This window comes from Gymnodraco acuticeps, unplaced genomic scaffold, assembly GCF_902827175.1.
Source record: "Gymnodraco acuticeps unplaced genomic scaffold, fGymAcu1.1, whole genome shotgun sequence".
NCBI lineage: Eukaryota > Metazoa > Chordata > Actinopteri > Perciformes > Bathydraconidae > Gymnodraco > Gymnodraco acuticeps.
The window spans coordinates 173,482-189,170 of NW_022991885.1; the positions used below are offsets into that span (position 1 = coordinate 173,482).

Consider the following 15,689-nt stretch of genomic DNA (forward strand, 5'->3'; position numbering starts at 1 on the left):
CTGAATTATCAATAAATGTATTCATTCCAAGTAAACTGACTTCGAGGTGAGAGGAAGTTCAGAGATGGCCTTAGGCTACAAGACCAGTTAACTTTGGTTAGTTAACTAAGCTTATGACCGTCATGGGACGATGACGTTTAAACATTTACAAATATGGCTTTCATAAAGAAAGACATATGACATTCGTGAGGGGCGGCAGGATAAGATATGTGTATTCATTGCTGAACTATACCTGTGTTTGCTTAATTGATTTCTCTCTGTTTTATTCTTTCATGTGTGGGTACTAAATTGCTACAACATTGTGGAGTGGTTGGCTTAAACATGCTTAATTACTCTGTAGGAAGTAGAAGCAGCTTTTCATGACAGAAGACTAGAGAGGTAGGGGAGGAGACATTCTTCATTACACACAGCATGTAAAGTATCAGGGAAGTCTACATGTCTTAAATATACACTGAACAAAAATATAAACGCAACACTTTTGTTTTTGCTCCCATTTTTCATGAGATGAACTCAAAGATCTAAAACATTTTCTATATACACAAAATAACCATTTCTCTCAAATATTGTTCACAAATCTGAAAAAATCTGTGATAGTGAGCACTTCTCCTTTGCCGAGATAATCCATCCCACCTCACAGGTGTGGCATATCAAGATGCTGATTAGACAGCATGATTATTGCACATGTGTGCCTTAGGCTGGCCACAATAAAAGGCCACTCTGAAACGTGCAGTTTTGCTTTATTGGGGGGGTCTGGGGGGGTCCGAAAACCAGGCAGTATCTGGTGTGAGGGGTAGGGGTAGGGTTAGGGTAATGTTGTGAATCGAGTGGCCCATGGTGGTGGTGGGGTTATGGTATGGGCAGGCGTATGTAATGGACGACGAACACAGGCCACTCGATTCACAACAGAAGAGGCTTCTCAATACTCAAATTTCCCCTCCTCGAGACTTAGACCCGCCCACAGGAGATGCGAGCGGAGGACCGAGGAGGGGAACCGAGGAAAGAGGAGGGGAAGCAGCAGACGTTTAAAGAAATGAGAACTCCTCTCCTCTGAGCGGTCATTTTAAAGAGACGTCCGTACATTATTACGTGGCAACAGCTGCATCAGCTGTCGAGTGTTTTGTCATAGCGCTGTATCTCTGTTAGATCAGCTGAACATTGTTCCCCCACATATTTACTTTGAATTCATTGAGAGTGCGGTATAATGAGACAATAACAGACTACAGATGCGGACACACACACACAAATATATTTATATAAATATATACAATTTAAAGTATGAGAGCACTCTCATAATAACGTAACACAATCAGAGATTGGATATATCCCCCCCTCTCTCTGGTCGCTGAAATGGGGAATTGAAATTAGGGGCCAAAAGTTGTATTTACAAGTAGCCTATTAAAAGTAAGCAGAGGACACCAAACCAACTGAGACCCGTATGTCCGCCGCATTTACGCACTGTACAACACACACCTACACACTGTACCACACACCTACAGCTCCTAAAGCATAAGCCGTTGTGTATTTTATTATGTGAAGCAATGGTCTTAGAAAAATATAGATTCTTTGTTTGTAGATATCTACTAAACTAAAGCAAATAAAGAGAGTAGGCCTGTTATACTGAGTGATATATATTATACACACTGCTCTGCTTTCTGCATGGACCTTATAGCTGTTCTCTCTGGAAACATCGCGACGCGATGAGAGCAGTTTCTAAAATAATATCCAGGGGATGCATGCATAGCTGTCATTGGCTGAGATAAGTCCGGCCGTGCGTCACGCCTCCACCGTTCCCGGAAATGCATCCGTGGATGAGCCGTGGAAGAACCATCAGTGTATCCTCGGTTAGAGCTCCTCCAGAGAGCCTCCTCGACGCTCGATCCTCGGTCCTCGGTGTGCATTTAGAGAAATGAGACGTCCTTCAAAATGGCGCGCTGAAATTCATTTCCGGGTCACTACCGGAGGACCGAGGACCGAGGACGGAGTCGAGGAGGGGAAATTTGAGTATTGAGAAGCCTCTAGAGACTCTTTTTCTGGGCTGCCTCACGCTGATTCGCTACAACAGCCCATCATTTTTATATCTCCCAATGGATGGGCCCTATGGGAGGAGCATCCGACACAACTCCTCCCCGTTGTTCTTACATGTATGCTGTTGTGTGTTTTGTTCGGCCTCTTTTCCTTCTGCCGTCAAGATGGCAAGTTCTCCCGGCACTGGGAACAGAGCAGGGGTCCCCCCTTTAAAGTGTATTGTATTGTTGTTTACCATTAAAGCAGATTATTGTTTAACCCTTTATCTGGTGCTTTGAATTCCTTCTTTTATAAATCTGACCAGCTCATCAAAGAACACGCGGAGCCGAGGTGGGTTTCAGAACACTTCTTGCTCCAACAATACATGAAATGCTTTGACAATAAATACATACAAACATGTCATCTGTGGAAGCCGTAGTACTGTAAAAAGCACGACCAATCATCTGAGCTGGCCCGGCTAAAGTAACTGGATGGCCTACCTGCCTGTCAGCCTTCCATCTGTGCACAAACTTATCTCGTGCCCTCATTGGTCATGTGCGCATTCGTGCAGGGCCGCCCCTGGCCAACTTGGGGCCCCAAGCGACATTGTGAGATGAGCCCCCCCCCCCCAACCGACAGGAGTGAAAAAAAGTTTTTTTGGAAACAAAGTAGGCTACTTTACAAATATAATTCCTGTTTATTATTATTATCAACACTTTTTTATGCAGTGAGGTAAATGGTGTCGGGTTACAGACGTGCTCCCCTTGTCACCTCTCACTCTCGCACCCTCTGGGCGGGGCCCCATGCAGCCTGCGTGATTGGCCTGTAGGGAGGGTCGGCCCTGCGTTCGTGTGTGTTGGAGGAGGGGCTCTGTGAGGAAGTCTGAAGGAAGGGGCAGATTTGTTCCGGTTGTGTACTTTCTAATTCTAGCGCACTCGAGCTGGTTTCTCCATTCTTACCTTCCCTACCTTTAAACAACTTGTCAAAAGAGTGTCTGGTATATAACCTTTACCTAAAAAGCCAGATCAAAAACTCTAGTTATCATGTTTACAACAAGGACTCACAAGACAGGTTGTAATGGTTTCTGGAAAAAAGCTTTTTATTGTACCTTCTTCAGACTCAATAATATGCTATACACATATTTAACTCTCTGTAGTAACCGGGGTGTTTTCAATAGAACAAGCAGCTGTTCTTAGCCTGGCATGGAGTACTGAGTTCATACAAAGGCAGCTCCTGGGTGTTAGAAGGTTCCTGAGGTCCGTCTTAAATGATGAATGGAGAAAAACAGACTCTTTTTTGCTTTCAGGCCAACTGTTTTTATTGACCGAGGTCAACCTCAAAATGTCCCGGGGTCAAGGTAAATGATAAATATGGCGATGATCTCAGGATTCCAGGCGACAGATGGGCCCGTCGTAGACCATCTGCAGGTTCACCTTGTGTCCCACCAGCTCTCTGATGTTGTTGATGCCGTATTTGATCATGGTGGGTCTGAAATAGAGAAACAGTTGTTGTTACGCACACCGCCGCCACAACAGAGGCCAGAGTGTCTGTCTATTTCAGAGTCTGAGAGGTAAACAACTCAGGCAGAGAGGAAGATGAAAGGATTACTCAGCGTAGAAAAGTTTTGTGGGTCAGGAGTGATGCGAGACGCAGTGAGAGGGCGGATGACGTTCAGCCTGAATCACTCACCTTTAATCCTCACAATTAAAGAGATTAATGACGCATCGTTTACACAAACACACCGACACATGCAGGTCAGTGTGTATTCTCTCTCTCCGAGTATTTCATTTACCTCTCCAGAGAAAGGCCCCAGGCGATCACAGTGACGTCCTCAGGGAGACCCATCGGCAGCAGCATCTCCGGCCTGAACACCCCCGAGTTCCCCACCTCCACCCACTTCTTCAGTCCTGTGTGTGAGGAGAGAAATCACACATAAACATTCAGTGGAACGAAACAGCAGGAGAGAGAGAAGTTACAGACGTGTTCATATAGAACAGTGCTTCTCAAAGTGTGGTCCGCGGACCACTGGTGGTCCGTGAGTATATTGGTAAAATTTCACATTTGAAATAAATAAATTTAAGTTTTCCGCACTCTCGCGGGAATATCTCCGCAATGGAGCGAGGTTAAGTTTCACTTTCGATTGCATGATATAGCGCAACACCTTCATCACACATGTTGCCACTTCTTTGTACCATTTTCAGGCGATTTGTAATCTGTTCTAGAAAAACGATGTGTTTTTTGATATTTGTGGAATTAGGTGGTCCGCGAGTGTTTTTTTTATTGGTTAAGTGGTCCTTGGTATGAAAAAGTTTGAGAAACACGGATATAGAAAATAACAAAAAAAATGGAATTGAAAACCCCCAAAGAACTCAAATCGAACCGACAGTTTCTAAACATTTCTCTAAACTCTCTGGTGTACAGACATTAAAAGAGGGTCAATGGTCTCGAGGATTTGAACCGTACCTTCATGGTAGCTGAACACTTCCATGCTGGGCTCTGTGTACGGGTTGTAGGCGGGCTTGAAGCGCAGTTTAGTAATTCCTAGAAGAAGAAGAAGAACAAGGAAGAGGTCAAATGTCTGTGGTTTGAAATAAAACAATTAACCCGTGTCCACATTAAGTGCCTCATTCATAAAGAGAGACCAAGAACCTTCCTGTTGCTGCTGCTGGTGAAAAGAACATGTCAAACAAATATAAAACAGCTCAATAAATGATAAAAAAACAGACGTGCAAAGCTAGATATCGAGATGTTTTAAAAACCCTGGAAGCTTTTTTTGATTCATACAAAAAGACACTGTGGACACATGGCTTAGTTTAGACACAATAATTAACTAGCAGAACTTGTCAAAGTGTGCAATTATCAGCAGCTGTATTCAATTCCTCTCCTAACACAGAGCTAGTGTGAAAAAATACTACAAATATTTTGAACTTTTTTCCCTCATAATGCCTCATCAGGGGAAATCAGAGAACCTGTATTAGTCCCTCGTCTCAGAGCCAATGGGATCTCTCCATAGGGTTTTGGAAGATAGCTGGAACTAAGGTCTGTGGTTGAGACACATTGAAGAGACGGATCACGTTTTGTTCTACGACATTAAATCCATCAGCAGTGACCCCACTGGTGATTTCTGAAGAGTGTACGTGTCTGAAAAACGATGGTTGTTACCAAGTGGCTGAATAGGACTACAGAAGTTGTCGAGGCCGTTGTACGTCATTACGCCGAACACGTAACACTCCTCTAAGTTTGTTTGCCCTGTTCTGCTTGAAAGCAAGTACCTGCCTCCTGCAAACTGTTCTGTCCTGCAAAATATCAAACAGCTTCGTTTTCCACAGATCTTATTTTTTACAATATTCCTTGTCGAGGGAACCAGCAGCTTACTTCTGGGTCGGCCTACAAAAGTACTTCATCAATGCACCTCTCCATAAAGGATCTCTGATTGTCTGTTTCTGATTATTGAAATGTTCTCATTGGTTCCTCAGTGCTGACCTAGCTTGGTGAAGAACTGGTGCAGGATGCCCATCAGGTCTCCCAGCGTGAGGCCGCGGTCGGCCACCACGCCTTCGATCTGGTGGAACTCGGCCAGATGAGTGGCGTCCAACGTCTCGTTCCTGAACACCCGGTCGATGGAGAAGTACTTCACGGGGGTGAACTTCTCCTTTGGGGGGGGGGGGGGGGAGAGAGAGAGAGAGAGAGAGAGAGAGAGAGAGAGAGAGAGAGAGAGAGAGAGAGGGGAGAGAAGAGCCTCGTGGTTAATGTCAACACATGTACCACAATATATATTATAGTAAGTAATGTACAACATAGCTGGCATTTGAGAGGCTTATTATGACAAGATTCAACAGATGTCAGGAGAATCTTTACTCTGATAGAGCGACACAGCTTCATCCAAATACTTATAATTTATATTAATAAATAGTTAAAAAAATGTATTCATTTGTGTCACTTAATCCCTTCTTTGCATCGATTTCTTTTGCAATCTCGCTGCTAACAAAAAACGTCCACTTATTGGAAGGTTTTACAAAGGAAAATGGTAAAGTATAAAACCTGGCTGCATGGATTTGCTTCCGATGACTTTAGATGCAGTGAAGTGTGTGTGTGTGTGTGTCTCACCTGTTGTGCCAGCTTGTACAGCATGCGAGCGCTGACGGCTGTAGTGTGCGTTCGGAGGATGTTCTTCTGAGCCTCCTCGATCTTCCAGTCGTATTTATACCTGAGAGACGTTTAATAAAGATATCACAGCAGGCTTTGTTGACAGAAAGTTCAAAGCAGATTTATTTGAATGATTAAGTCTCACCCTTGTGATCCATATCCTCCCTCTGAGTGGATCTTCTTCACTCTCTCCAGGTACTCCAGTGGGAACTCATGAGCGAGAGCAGGGTCTGGAAATGTAAGATGTTCATTGCCACAGCTTTGACACATGAAGCCTTTCAATCGTGAATGTTTGAATCTCAGTGCATCAGGACCAGGAGACAGAAATGTAGAACTCACCGGAGATGAAGAAGGTGTCGTGGGCGTCTCTGGCCGGATGCTGCTGAGGCTGAAACAGAGAGTCGAAGTTCCAGAAGGAACTCTCGATGAAGTTGTTGGTCGGCATCTCTGTGAAGCTGCAGGAAGCACATGTTGGGAGATTACCAAGGGCGCATGCATCCAAATGTATCTGTGCTATAGCAGGGTATATGCAGGAATCCTGAAGTCGAATGTAAGACCTTTTAAGACCTTTTTTAAAGACCCTTTCCATACATTTTAAGACCTCATCGCCACTTTGAGTTCTAACCGGTTACCTTGGCGACACACTTTACCTCACATTGACTATATACAGTATTGATTGTCCTTCCTCCTTATCTTCCAACCATTTGGACGCAGACTTGCATTTCCCCATAACGATGTTGTTTAACAACCGGCGTAAACGGACCTTCGCACGCTATCAAGCAGTGAGCGTGCGATGTCCTGTTCAGATGACGTCACATCCAACGGGATGCCATCAATAAACTACATAGAATCACACTACACACCTACGCAATGATTACATTCAGGCAGACTGTAGAATACAACCTCTTTGGACAATTTATATACTTATTGGAAACGAGCTACAAAATGTCATACCTTGGAAAATCCCGTTTAATAGCCTTCATTTTCGCTAAATTGATTTATCAACTTTTAATACTTTTTAAGACCCCGCGGACACCCTGTTCTAATGCATCAAATGTATCTGTGCTATATGTGCTTTTGACGGCCCCTCACCCCATCTCTAGGAAGATCTGTCTGAACTGCGTGCGGACCTTCATCAGGGGGTGCAGGTGTCCGCAGTCAGGGGCCACGCCGAGGGCCTCGAAGTTATACGGCTTGAACTTCTTCTCCTTCCAGCTGCCACTGAAACACAGGAACAAATAAAGAAGATGGCAGGTTTTAATTCTGTTATTTCAAAAACCATTGCATCCCTGCATTATTACCTTTCATATTAAACATTTCTTTATTGTTAAGTACAGAGTACTTAGAAAAGCGCTAAATCAATTTGACAAGCCTCAGCATGGAAACAGTTTAAGCCTGTTATTAAATATATTTTTATTATTTCTCATTCCTGATTATGTCACTACGTATATAAGGAAAGTAAGGATAGCTTTGTCAATACAACTCTTAAAAATCAAAAGCAACTGTTTGTCTGCATTCATTTATCATCAGAAAAGTAGCTCAAATATTTCGTCCAAAACTGTCCTGATCCTTTCAACAACCGTGAATATAAATAAGTGAGGGATAACGTGCAGCGAGGCGGTCATTATGGGTAAAAGAACACCCGACAGGCAGATCAGGAGCCCGACGCGTGGCCACATTCTCAACAAAGTAACGATATGACTCCAATACAAAAAAATTCTAAATCCATAAAAACATTTCAATTAATATTTGATTTAAAAAATAGTTGTATGCATTGATTTAAATTGACATGCATCCGCTAAGAAAAATAGTCCGTTGATACTGTTTGAAATACGTAGCAACGGCAGGAAGGCGGAGCTTTTTGATTACAGATTTGAAAACATCGTTGCTTGCTTTAAAAGTAGCACAATTCATTATGTCAAACCTTGGAAAGTATCTAGATATCCCTGCCCTAATGCCAAAGTAACTGCACACTGAATATGTGTTGCCGTTTGATGTCTATGTCTGGACCGCTGCGTAAAAAGGAGGGTTTCCGCCCGTTACTTCTCCGCTGTTTTCTTGTCGCTCTTGTCTTGTCAGTTAGAAAAGCAAACTAACTGTTCGGCCAAACTGTATACAGTTAAATCGAACGGACTTGTTTGTGCAGATGTGAGCGTCCTTAACAACGGTCAATAAATCCTTGACAGCAGTCTGTCTGTTCTGGATTAACAACGTGTCACGTGTTCTGGATTGACCAATCAGAATCGAGTATTCAACTAAGCCATGTAATAACATCATTTATTATTTAGGGACAGTGCACGTTAATGAACATCAGTATACAATTCAAGACGTAAAAATGCCAATTAAATCTAATGCTAATTTACATCCTGCACAGCTCAACCTTATGTCTACAACATGTCATCATTTTCTGTCCTTTTAGGTCACCATCATGCTGTCCTGCCCTGCCTTTAGGACAGAGTCCAAGTCTTTGCACTCGTCCCCTTTTTAAGGGCTGATGTTTCTCTGCGTCTGAGTCTGAGGTCCCGCCCTCCGTCACTGACAGACAGAGGAGGACAGACAGGACACGCCTCATGATGTCATCAACAAACGACAGAAGCATGATGTAAAAATAAGTGGACTCACTTAGCGATCATCTCAGGAGTCAGCTCCGTCTCCGGTTTGGTGATGGTGGTGCTGAAGCAGCTGCCTTTAGTGATCCAGTACGACTTCACCGTCCTAAACACAGACACGTCAAATAAATCCAAACATCAATACCATTCACAAAGCGCAGTATAGCGTTGGTCAGTATCATTTCTGGCAAACTAACGCTTAAGGCTGTTTTGGTGAAACAATGAAATGTTGATAACGAGGCTGACTTGTGTTTAGAGATCTCACAAAGGTACTGTAAGATACACTTGTATGTATGACACCTTAAAACGAGGAAATTAAGAACAGCTCGAATAGATTTTTTTTTTTAAAAATAGACTCTTAAAGGGCATTTGTGATTTTAACGCCATTTCAGTGAAACAATGGCGTTTTGTCAACATCAACGGTTTGTGCTTGTTTCTGCTACTAAATACTTTCAGATACACTTGTATGTGCAACATAACAGGAGTTACAGAACAAATGTTGGTAACAAAAATTACAATCACTTCTGTTCCCACCACCTCGTTGTTGTTAGTTGAATTGCTGTTTCTATTATGATCCAAAGCTCATGCTGAGATGTGGAGAGCAGCCACAACAAACCCTCTACTGCCCCCTGGTGGTAGACAGGAGAATCACACAGTCACCAGCTGTGTGTGTGGAGGTGGGTTGCAGTCGAATAGTTCAAAAATCACCTCCCATCGTCTATTCCTTGACCTCTGAGTGAAACGTCACGGGGTTAAGGGATCGTGGATAGGAGAAATCAAAAGGATTTAGGAAAAGAGACTGCGTTGCTTTGAGAATCCGACTGCACTTACACTATCCGACGTATTTATGATTTAGGATATTAATTTCAGTATTTCCAGTGTTTCCTAAGCTAAAGGAAGTTTCAAAGCTCCTTTCCTATCCTCTAGACTAGGGAATTCGAACGGCTCTTATCATGGCTGCCACTAAGGTACTTCTGGGTCATTTCACTCTGTTAGGAAGGTTCCTACGCTAAACTGACAATTCGACCGCAACCCTGGACTTACACTTCAGAGAGCAGCTTCCTCTTCTTCAGCTCGTTCTTCTCCTTCTCCTCCAGCTGAGAGGTGTTTCCTTTCTGAACCAGAAGCAGTTTGTCTCTCACCTGGTCCTCGATATTCTCCACCTGCACACACACACACACACACACACGTCTTAGTTCAGCATGGGGACTACCGACCACACAAAGGACATGATAATAATTAAAGACGTGATATAAAACTTACACTCCTGAATATCCTCGGGCCGCCCTCGTGAGTCTTGTCCACTTTGATCCACTTGTTGGACATGGCCTTGCTGAAGCCGATCTTCCCAAAGGACAGTTTCTGCACGGGGACGAACAGAAGTGTTATTGATCATATAAAACACTTAAGAATTACAACATTATGCAGTGTTTTTATAAGTAAAATGATATGTCAAGAAATTTGTTTTTATGCCTGTAAATGTTTCCATAAGCCAAATGCGTCAAACTTAAGGCCCGGGGGCCAAATCAGGCCCTTGGTGGATTTAATTTCGGCCCGCAGGATAATGTTTAATTCCGGTATATTGCACGCACACCTTCACTCCATCCTGAGGGTCTCCTCCGCTCAGAGCCTGAGCCCAAACATTGATGACCTTGCACCCGAGATGAGATGCCAAGTATCTGAACTAGCATCACAGAGCAGCAAACTGAGTTTACATGGATGTTTCCTTCTGCACTTTCTCTCATGACAACAGGGCATGTTTGGTTTGTTCTTTGAGGGAAATAGTTTTTTTGAAGCTGTTGTTGGCCTGTGGAAAAATGTAATCATAAGAAATGACTCTGGAAAAGCTGCAGATAGAGCCATAAGAAATTAATGCAACTGAGTATTTAATGTTTAATGTTGTTTTTATAGGCAATCATTTAAGCTTTGTTAGTTCCAGGTTTAATATGTGCAATAAGTTCATTTCAATAAGTTCTGCAATAAACATTGAACCAGTCCGGCCCGCCACTAGTACAGATTTGAGTTTGACCCCCCTGCCATAAGCAGATTACATGCTTTCACCACAAAGCTAATCTTATTGGCCCGGCTTCTTAAGGGGCCAATATGGATTTGGGTTTTTTTTAAAGAGTATTTAAGGAGCTAAATTAAGTTTTGTTGTCTTCCACAGCTTTGCTTACGTTCTTGTACTGATGTCTGATAGAGATGTACGATTTTAAGTTTACGACAAAAAGGTAACATTAGGAAAGATAGAAACTACAAGCTAAACAAGTTATTTAATTATGTAAATGTTGAACATTAATCGATTAGTGGACTGACTTATCGTTACATTGAATGTAGATATTCAATTATTTCCTTTTGAGGTGGAATTTTAAAAGAACCCTTTCTTAGGAGCAAGGTTTGAAAGAGCATTAACAAACAGTGATATCCTGAAGTATACATATATATGTTCTAATATATATAGAGGTGACTAAGACTTAGGAAAAGGAGCCATATTTCCTTTTCCTCTACGCCTGAACCCAAACCAGTCTGAATGTCCCCATCCGTGTCAGCCCTGCTTCAGGTCATCTGTATATTTCTTGTAATGCTATTTATTTCTATTTGAGATGTTTACTTTTTGAATTGTTTATTTCTAGTCTTTTAATTTCTCTCATGTACAATGCCTTGTCTTTTCATGCTGCTGCAACGCAAACATTTCCCAAATTGGGATCAATAAAGTTCTTCTTATCTTATCTGTTATTCCCCCTGCAGCCCACCTACCAAAACAAGTATTGGCAGCAGAGCGTTCATGTTTCAGCGTCATCATCTCACTTTCAGCTGCTCTTGTTATTGATGAAACCGGTCCATTAATAACTACTGTCCATCACATTGTAATGATTGTTTGCATTACTTCATGAATTATACTTAACAGACGGTACGTGCTTTGTCCTTGGTTGACATGCTATGCTTTCTGTTATGTTGTTCATGTCTGCAAGACGTTGCTTTTGTCGGGACCCCCTTGAAAACAAGATGGTGCATCTCAAGGGGTTTATTCTAATAAATACATTTCTATAAATACCATGAGCTCGGTCTGCGGCAGACCCTCCGGAGGGACGGAGCTGAAGACCCTCGCCTCATGGCTGCCCTGCTCAGCGATCTCCGTCCCCTCCCCCGACAGCTCCCAGTGCTTCGAGGAGCGGAGCTCAGCTGAGATCAACTAGAGAGGGAAACAAACATGGCTGTCAGCTCGTCTGATTAACACTCAACACAGGAGGAAAGTAGAAAAGAGAACTAATGCATTTGTGTTTTTGCATTGAAAATATTATATTAACATTGTCAGGCTCCGAATGTTTTGTTTGTTAGATCTGTAGAATACGATGTGTTGGCCTGTATATATACACCTACACAATGACAATACTTTATTTTAAATGATATTATAAGACGTATTTAGCCTCTAACGAGTGCTTTCTGCAATATTGCACTCGTCCATATTGCATTTTAGTAACATTGCGATTAATTGTGCAGCCCTACTCCAGTTTTCAATAATGTACCCCCTTTGAAAACTAAATTCAGCCACGTACCCCCTGATCAGCGCAACAACTATTTGGTAAGGAAAAAATGCCTATTTAAAGAGGTACAGTACAGTGCTGCACCATCAGTGTCTGATTTATTAAAACAACAACATTGTAACTGAGAAACACTTAAATGCTACATTTCAAATGTTTACAATCCATCACTAAATTCATGGAAAACCAATTTTAACATCATGCAATAACACTAAGACGACATTAGCTGCATTGAACTGATCTTTTTAATAAGTTGTATTTACAATTTAGTGAGAAACATGGGCTTGTGCTTCACTGAGGATCTTTGTCATTCTGACAGTTAGGCAAACTGCAGTTATTACACTTCGTGTTTTGAAATATGTGTAACTGTTAATATAAAACCCACACTGCTCAAACTTCCTTACTTTTTTTTTCCATTAACATAAAATAAATCTCACGTAACCCCTGCAGTACTCCAACGTACCCCCAGGAGTCCGCGTACCCCTTGCAGTACTCCAACGTACCCCCAGGGGTCCGCGTACCCCCTGCAGTACTCCAACGTACCCCCAGGGGTCCGCGTACCCCCTGCAGTACTCCAGCGTACCCCCAGGGGTCCGCGTACCCCCTGCAGTACTCCAACGTACCCCTAGGGGTCCGCGTACCCCCTGCAGTACTCCAACGTACCCCCAGGGGTCCGCGTACCCCCATTTGAGAACCACTGCCAAACACAACAGCCAATAATCCCCTGGCTTGCTGCATGGAGGAAAATAACTTTGCACATTTAAGTATTTCTTTACTTAAGTAGTTTTGAGGAACTGGTATTTTACTTGATTATTTGAATGTTATGATATTTACGTAAGTAAAAGTTGTGCTTTTTACACCACTACATTTATTTGAGATGATTAGTTATTATTTACTTTGTAGGTTTATATTAATAATACAAAGATAATCATTAATTATGGACTACTGTTATGTAAATAGGAAATAAAAAGAGTCAGCTCCACCTTTACAAGATGCACAATCAAAAATGATGAACACATGAATAGATCACTAAATATAATACTGTGATATAATATATATAATATTCCAAATATGATCATTCTGCATGAGTACTTTTACTTTTGGTACTGAAAAAGGTGCCCCAAGGTATGTACTTTTACTTAAGAAACACTTTAAATGCAATAGTTTTCCTCATATTTCTTGTATTATTTTACCAGAGGTCGTAGAAGTACTCAGATATTGTACTTGAGTTAAAGTACAAGTACTCAGATCTTGTACTTGAGTAAAAGTAGAAGGACTCTGATATTGTACTTGAGTTAAAGTAGAAGTACTCAGATATTGTACTTGAGTTAAAGTAGAAGTACTCAGGTCTTGTACTTGAGTAAAAGTAGAAGTACTCAGATCTTGTACTTGAGTAAAAGTAGAAGTACCAGAGTGAAGGAATACTCTGTTACAGTAAAAGTCCTGCATTCAAAATGTTCCTCAAGTAAAAGTAGAAAAGTATTCTCATCAAAATATAGTGAAAGTAGCGACAGTAAAAGTAGTCATTGTGCAGATTGGTCCATTTCAGAATAATATATATGATATGTTTTATAATGATTGATCATGAAAGTGTTCTCAAAGCTGGTAAAGGAGCAGCTAGTTTGAATGACTTTGTATACTGCAGAGTAGCTTGTGGATTTACTCCAGGTGGAACTAAAGTCTGATTTAACACTTGATTATATTTCACATCATTCATCCACATCTGTGAAGTAACTAAAGGTATTAAATAACTGTAGTGGAGTAGAAGTACACAGTTTACCTCTGAATTGTAGTGGATTAAAGTACAAAGTAGCAAAACAATGGAAATACTCTAGTAAAGTACAAGTACCTCCACATTGTACTTAAATCCTAACACCACCATGGCACCTTAAACAAAAGGAGTAGCTCTACTCATCTCATTGTACCTGTATAATGACAATAAACGATTCTATTCACTCGTATTTCTACCCTGTGCTGGATTTATTTGATTGAATGTAACACCACGTTAGTCCATCAGCTCTGACAGTAACATTGCATCATGTTGCAGACCGACTTCGTGTCCCTCTCCTCCCGGGAAACTCACGTCTTCGAGGGCCAGCAGGCTCTTCACGGCTCCGACGAGGACCTGGTGATCCACCCCGAGAACAGAGGCTGTTTCCAGGCTGTCCACACCTCCGTCCGCCGCCTCGATCCTCCGGAGGAGAGTCTCCAACACACCGGCGTCCGACATGTTGGAAACCTGCGAGGACGCAAAGAGACCGGAAGTGACGTTGAGTCTCCAAAGGCCGAAAGCATTAGAGTAGAGCCACGTGGAGAAAGTGGGAACCGATTACCGTAATAACTTTTTTTTGTGATCACATTTTTTGTGAGATTAATACACATCATGTACAACCAAAAGCACCATTTAAAAAATAACTAAACGATTACCGTAATAACTGTAGTTAATTTATAAAGAAACCTTTTAATCTTGTTTTTTTAAATCTACACTTTTTTGTATTTTAGAAAACGATAAATTGAGTTTTGTTTATTTTTGTATATTTAGTTTCCATCGGTAACATATTTTAAATCCTTATCGTAAATAGTAAATCCCTTTCCTGTAAAATAATTAAACTGAAAAAAATCATATAATTTAAAATAATTTGTATTATTATTACAGTATTTAATAGCTAGCAATAATATGGGTTTAATCTGATGCACCACTGTATATATTGTAAATATACAGTTTTACAAATGTGTTGGTATATATTCTAGTACAATGTGGACATTATTACTTTTAAAGTTAATCTAAATATGTGTATATCTTATTGCACATTGTTATTTACACTTTACTATAATGAACTGTCAATTTTGATTTGTATTGCCTTGCAAAAAAATGAAGACAATTTAACTTCAATATTTTTCTTTTAAAATATATCTTTCGAAGAGATAGATTAAAAATGAATAATGCCATAGCCATGCTTTTAAAATCTAAATATGGTCATAAATAAGATTAAATAATATTTTTGGATGGCATCGTTTTGAAAAATCGCTCGAAAAGGAGACCTTTTTTTTTTTTAATAATAGTGAAATCGTCATGTATTATCAATTGTAGATGTGGGGGAAACTTCTGAAGCAATTGGAGTCAGGACTGAGAGAGACGGAGCTTTGATGTCAAACATTGACTGTTTATTTGGAGCTTCGGCCGGAGAATTCACAAGACATGTCACGGGCCACAAGTTGACCACACGGTAGAGATGCCACAATCAATTCTGAAGAGCCCTCCTGTAGCTCCAGGTTTGAACTAGTTCAGAGTGTAATAATCAACATTCTTCAATAGATTGACTAAACAGCTGAGGACACTGAATCACATTTGTTGTCGCTTATGGCTCGGGGTCATCTACACCCCGAG

At 41.3% G+C, this 15,689-nt stretch overlaps 1 protein-coding gene across 1 annotated transcript; it reads right to left on the reverse strand.

The window, feature by feature from the left end:
- Window positions 1-3,076: 3,076 nt before the first annotated feature.
- On the reverse strand, window positions 3,077-14,576 carry farsa (phenylalanyl-tRNA synthetase subunit alpha). The gene is made up of 13 exons (XM_034199973.1): window positions 14,385-14,576; window positions 11,815-11,952; window positions 10,023-10,121; window positions 9,804-9,922; window positions 8,773-8,865; window positions 7,243-7,371; window positions 6,490-6,605; window positions 6,296-6,380; window positions 6,112-6,211; window positions 5,488-5,656; window positions 4,468-4,545; window positions 3,797-3,911; window positions 3,077-3,492 (listed from the first exon to the last, which is right to left on the reverse strand). Exons 1-13 carry the CDS (start codon window positions 14,529-14,531, stop codon window positions 3,387-3,389), a joined length of 1,494 nt encoding a protein of 497 aa, XP_034055864.1. The 5' UTR covers window positions 14,532-14,576; the 3' UTR covers window positions 3,077-3,386.
- Between the last annotated feature and the right edge of the window lie 1,113 nt (window positions 14,577-15,689).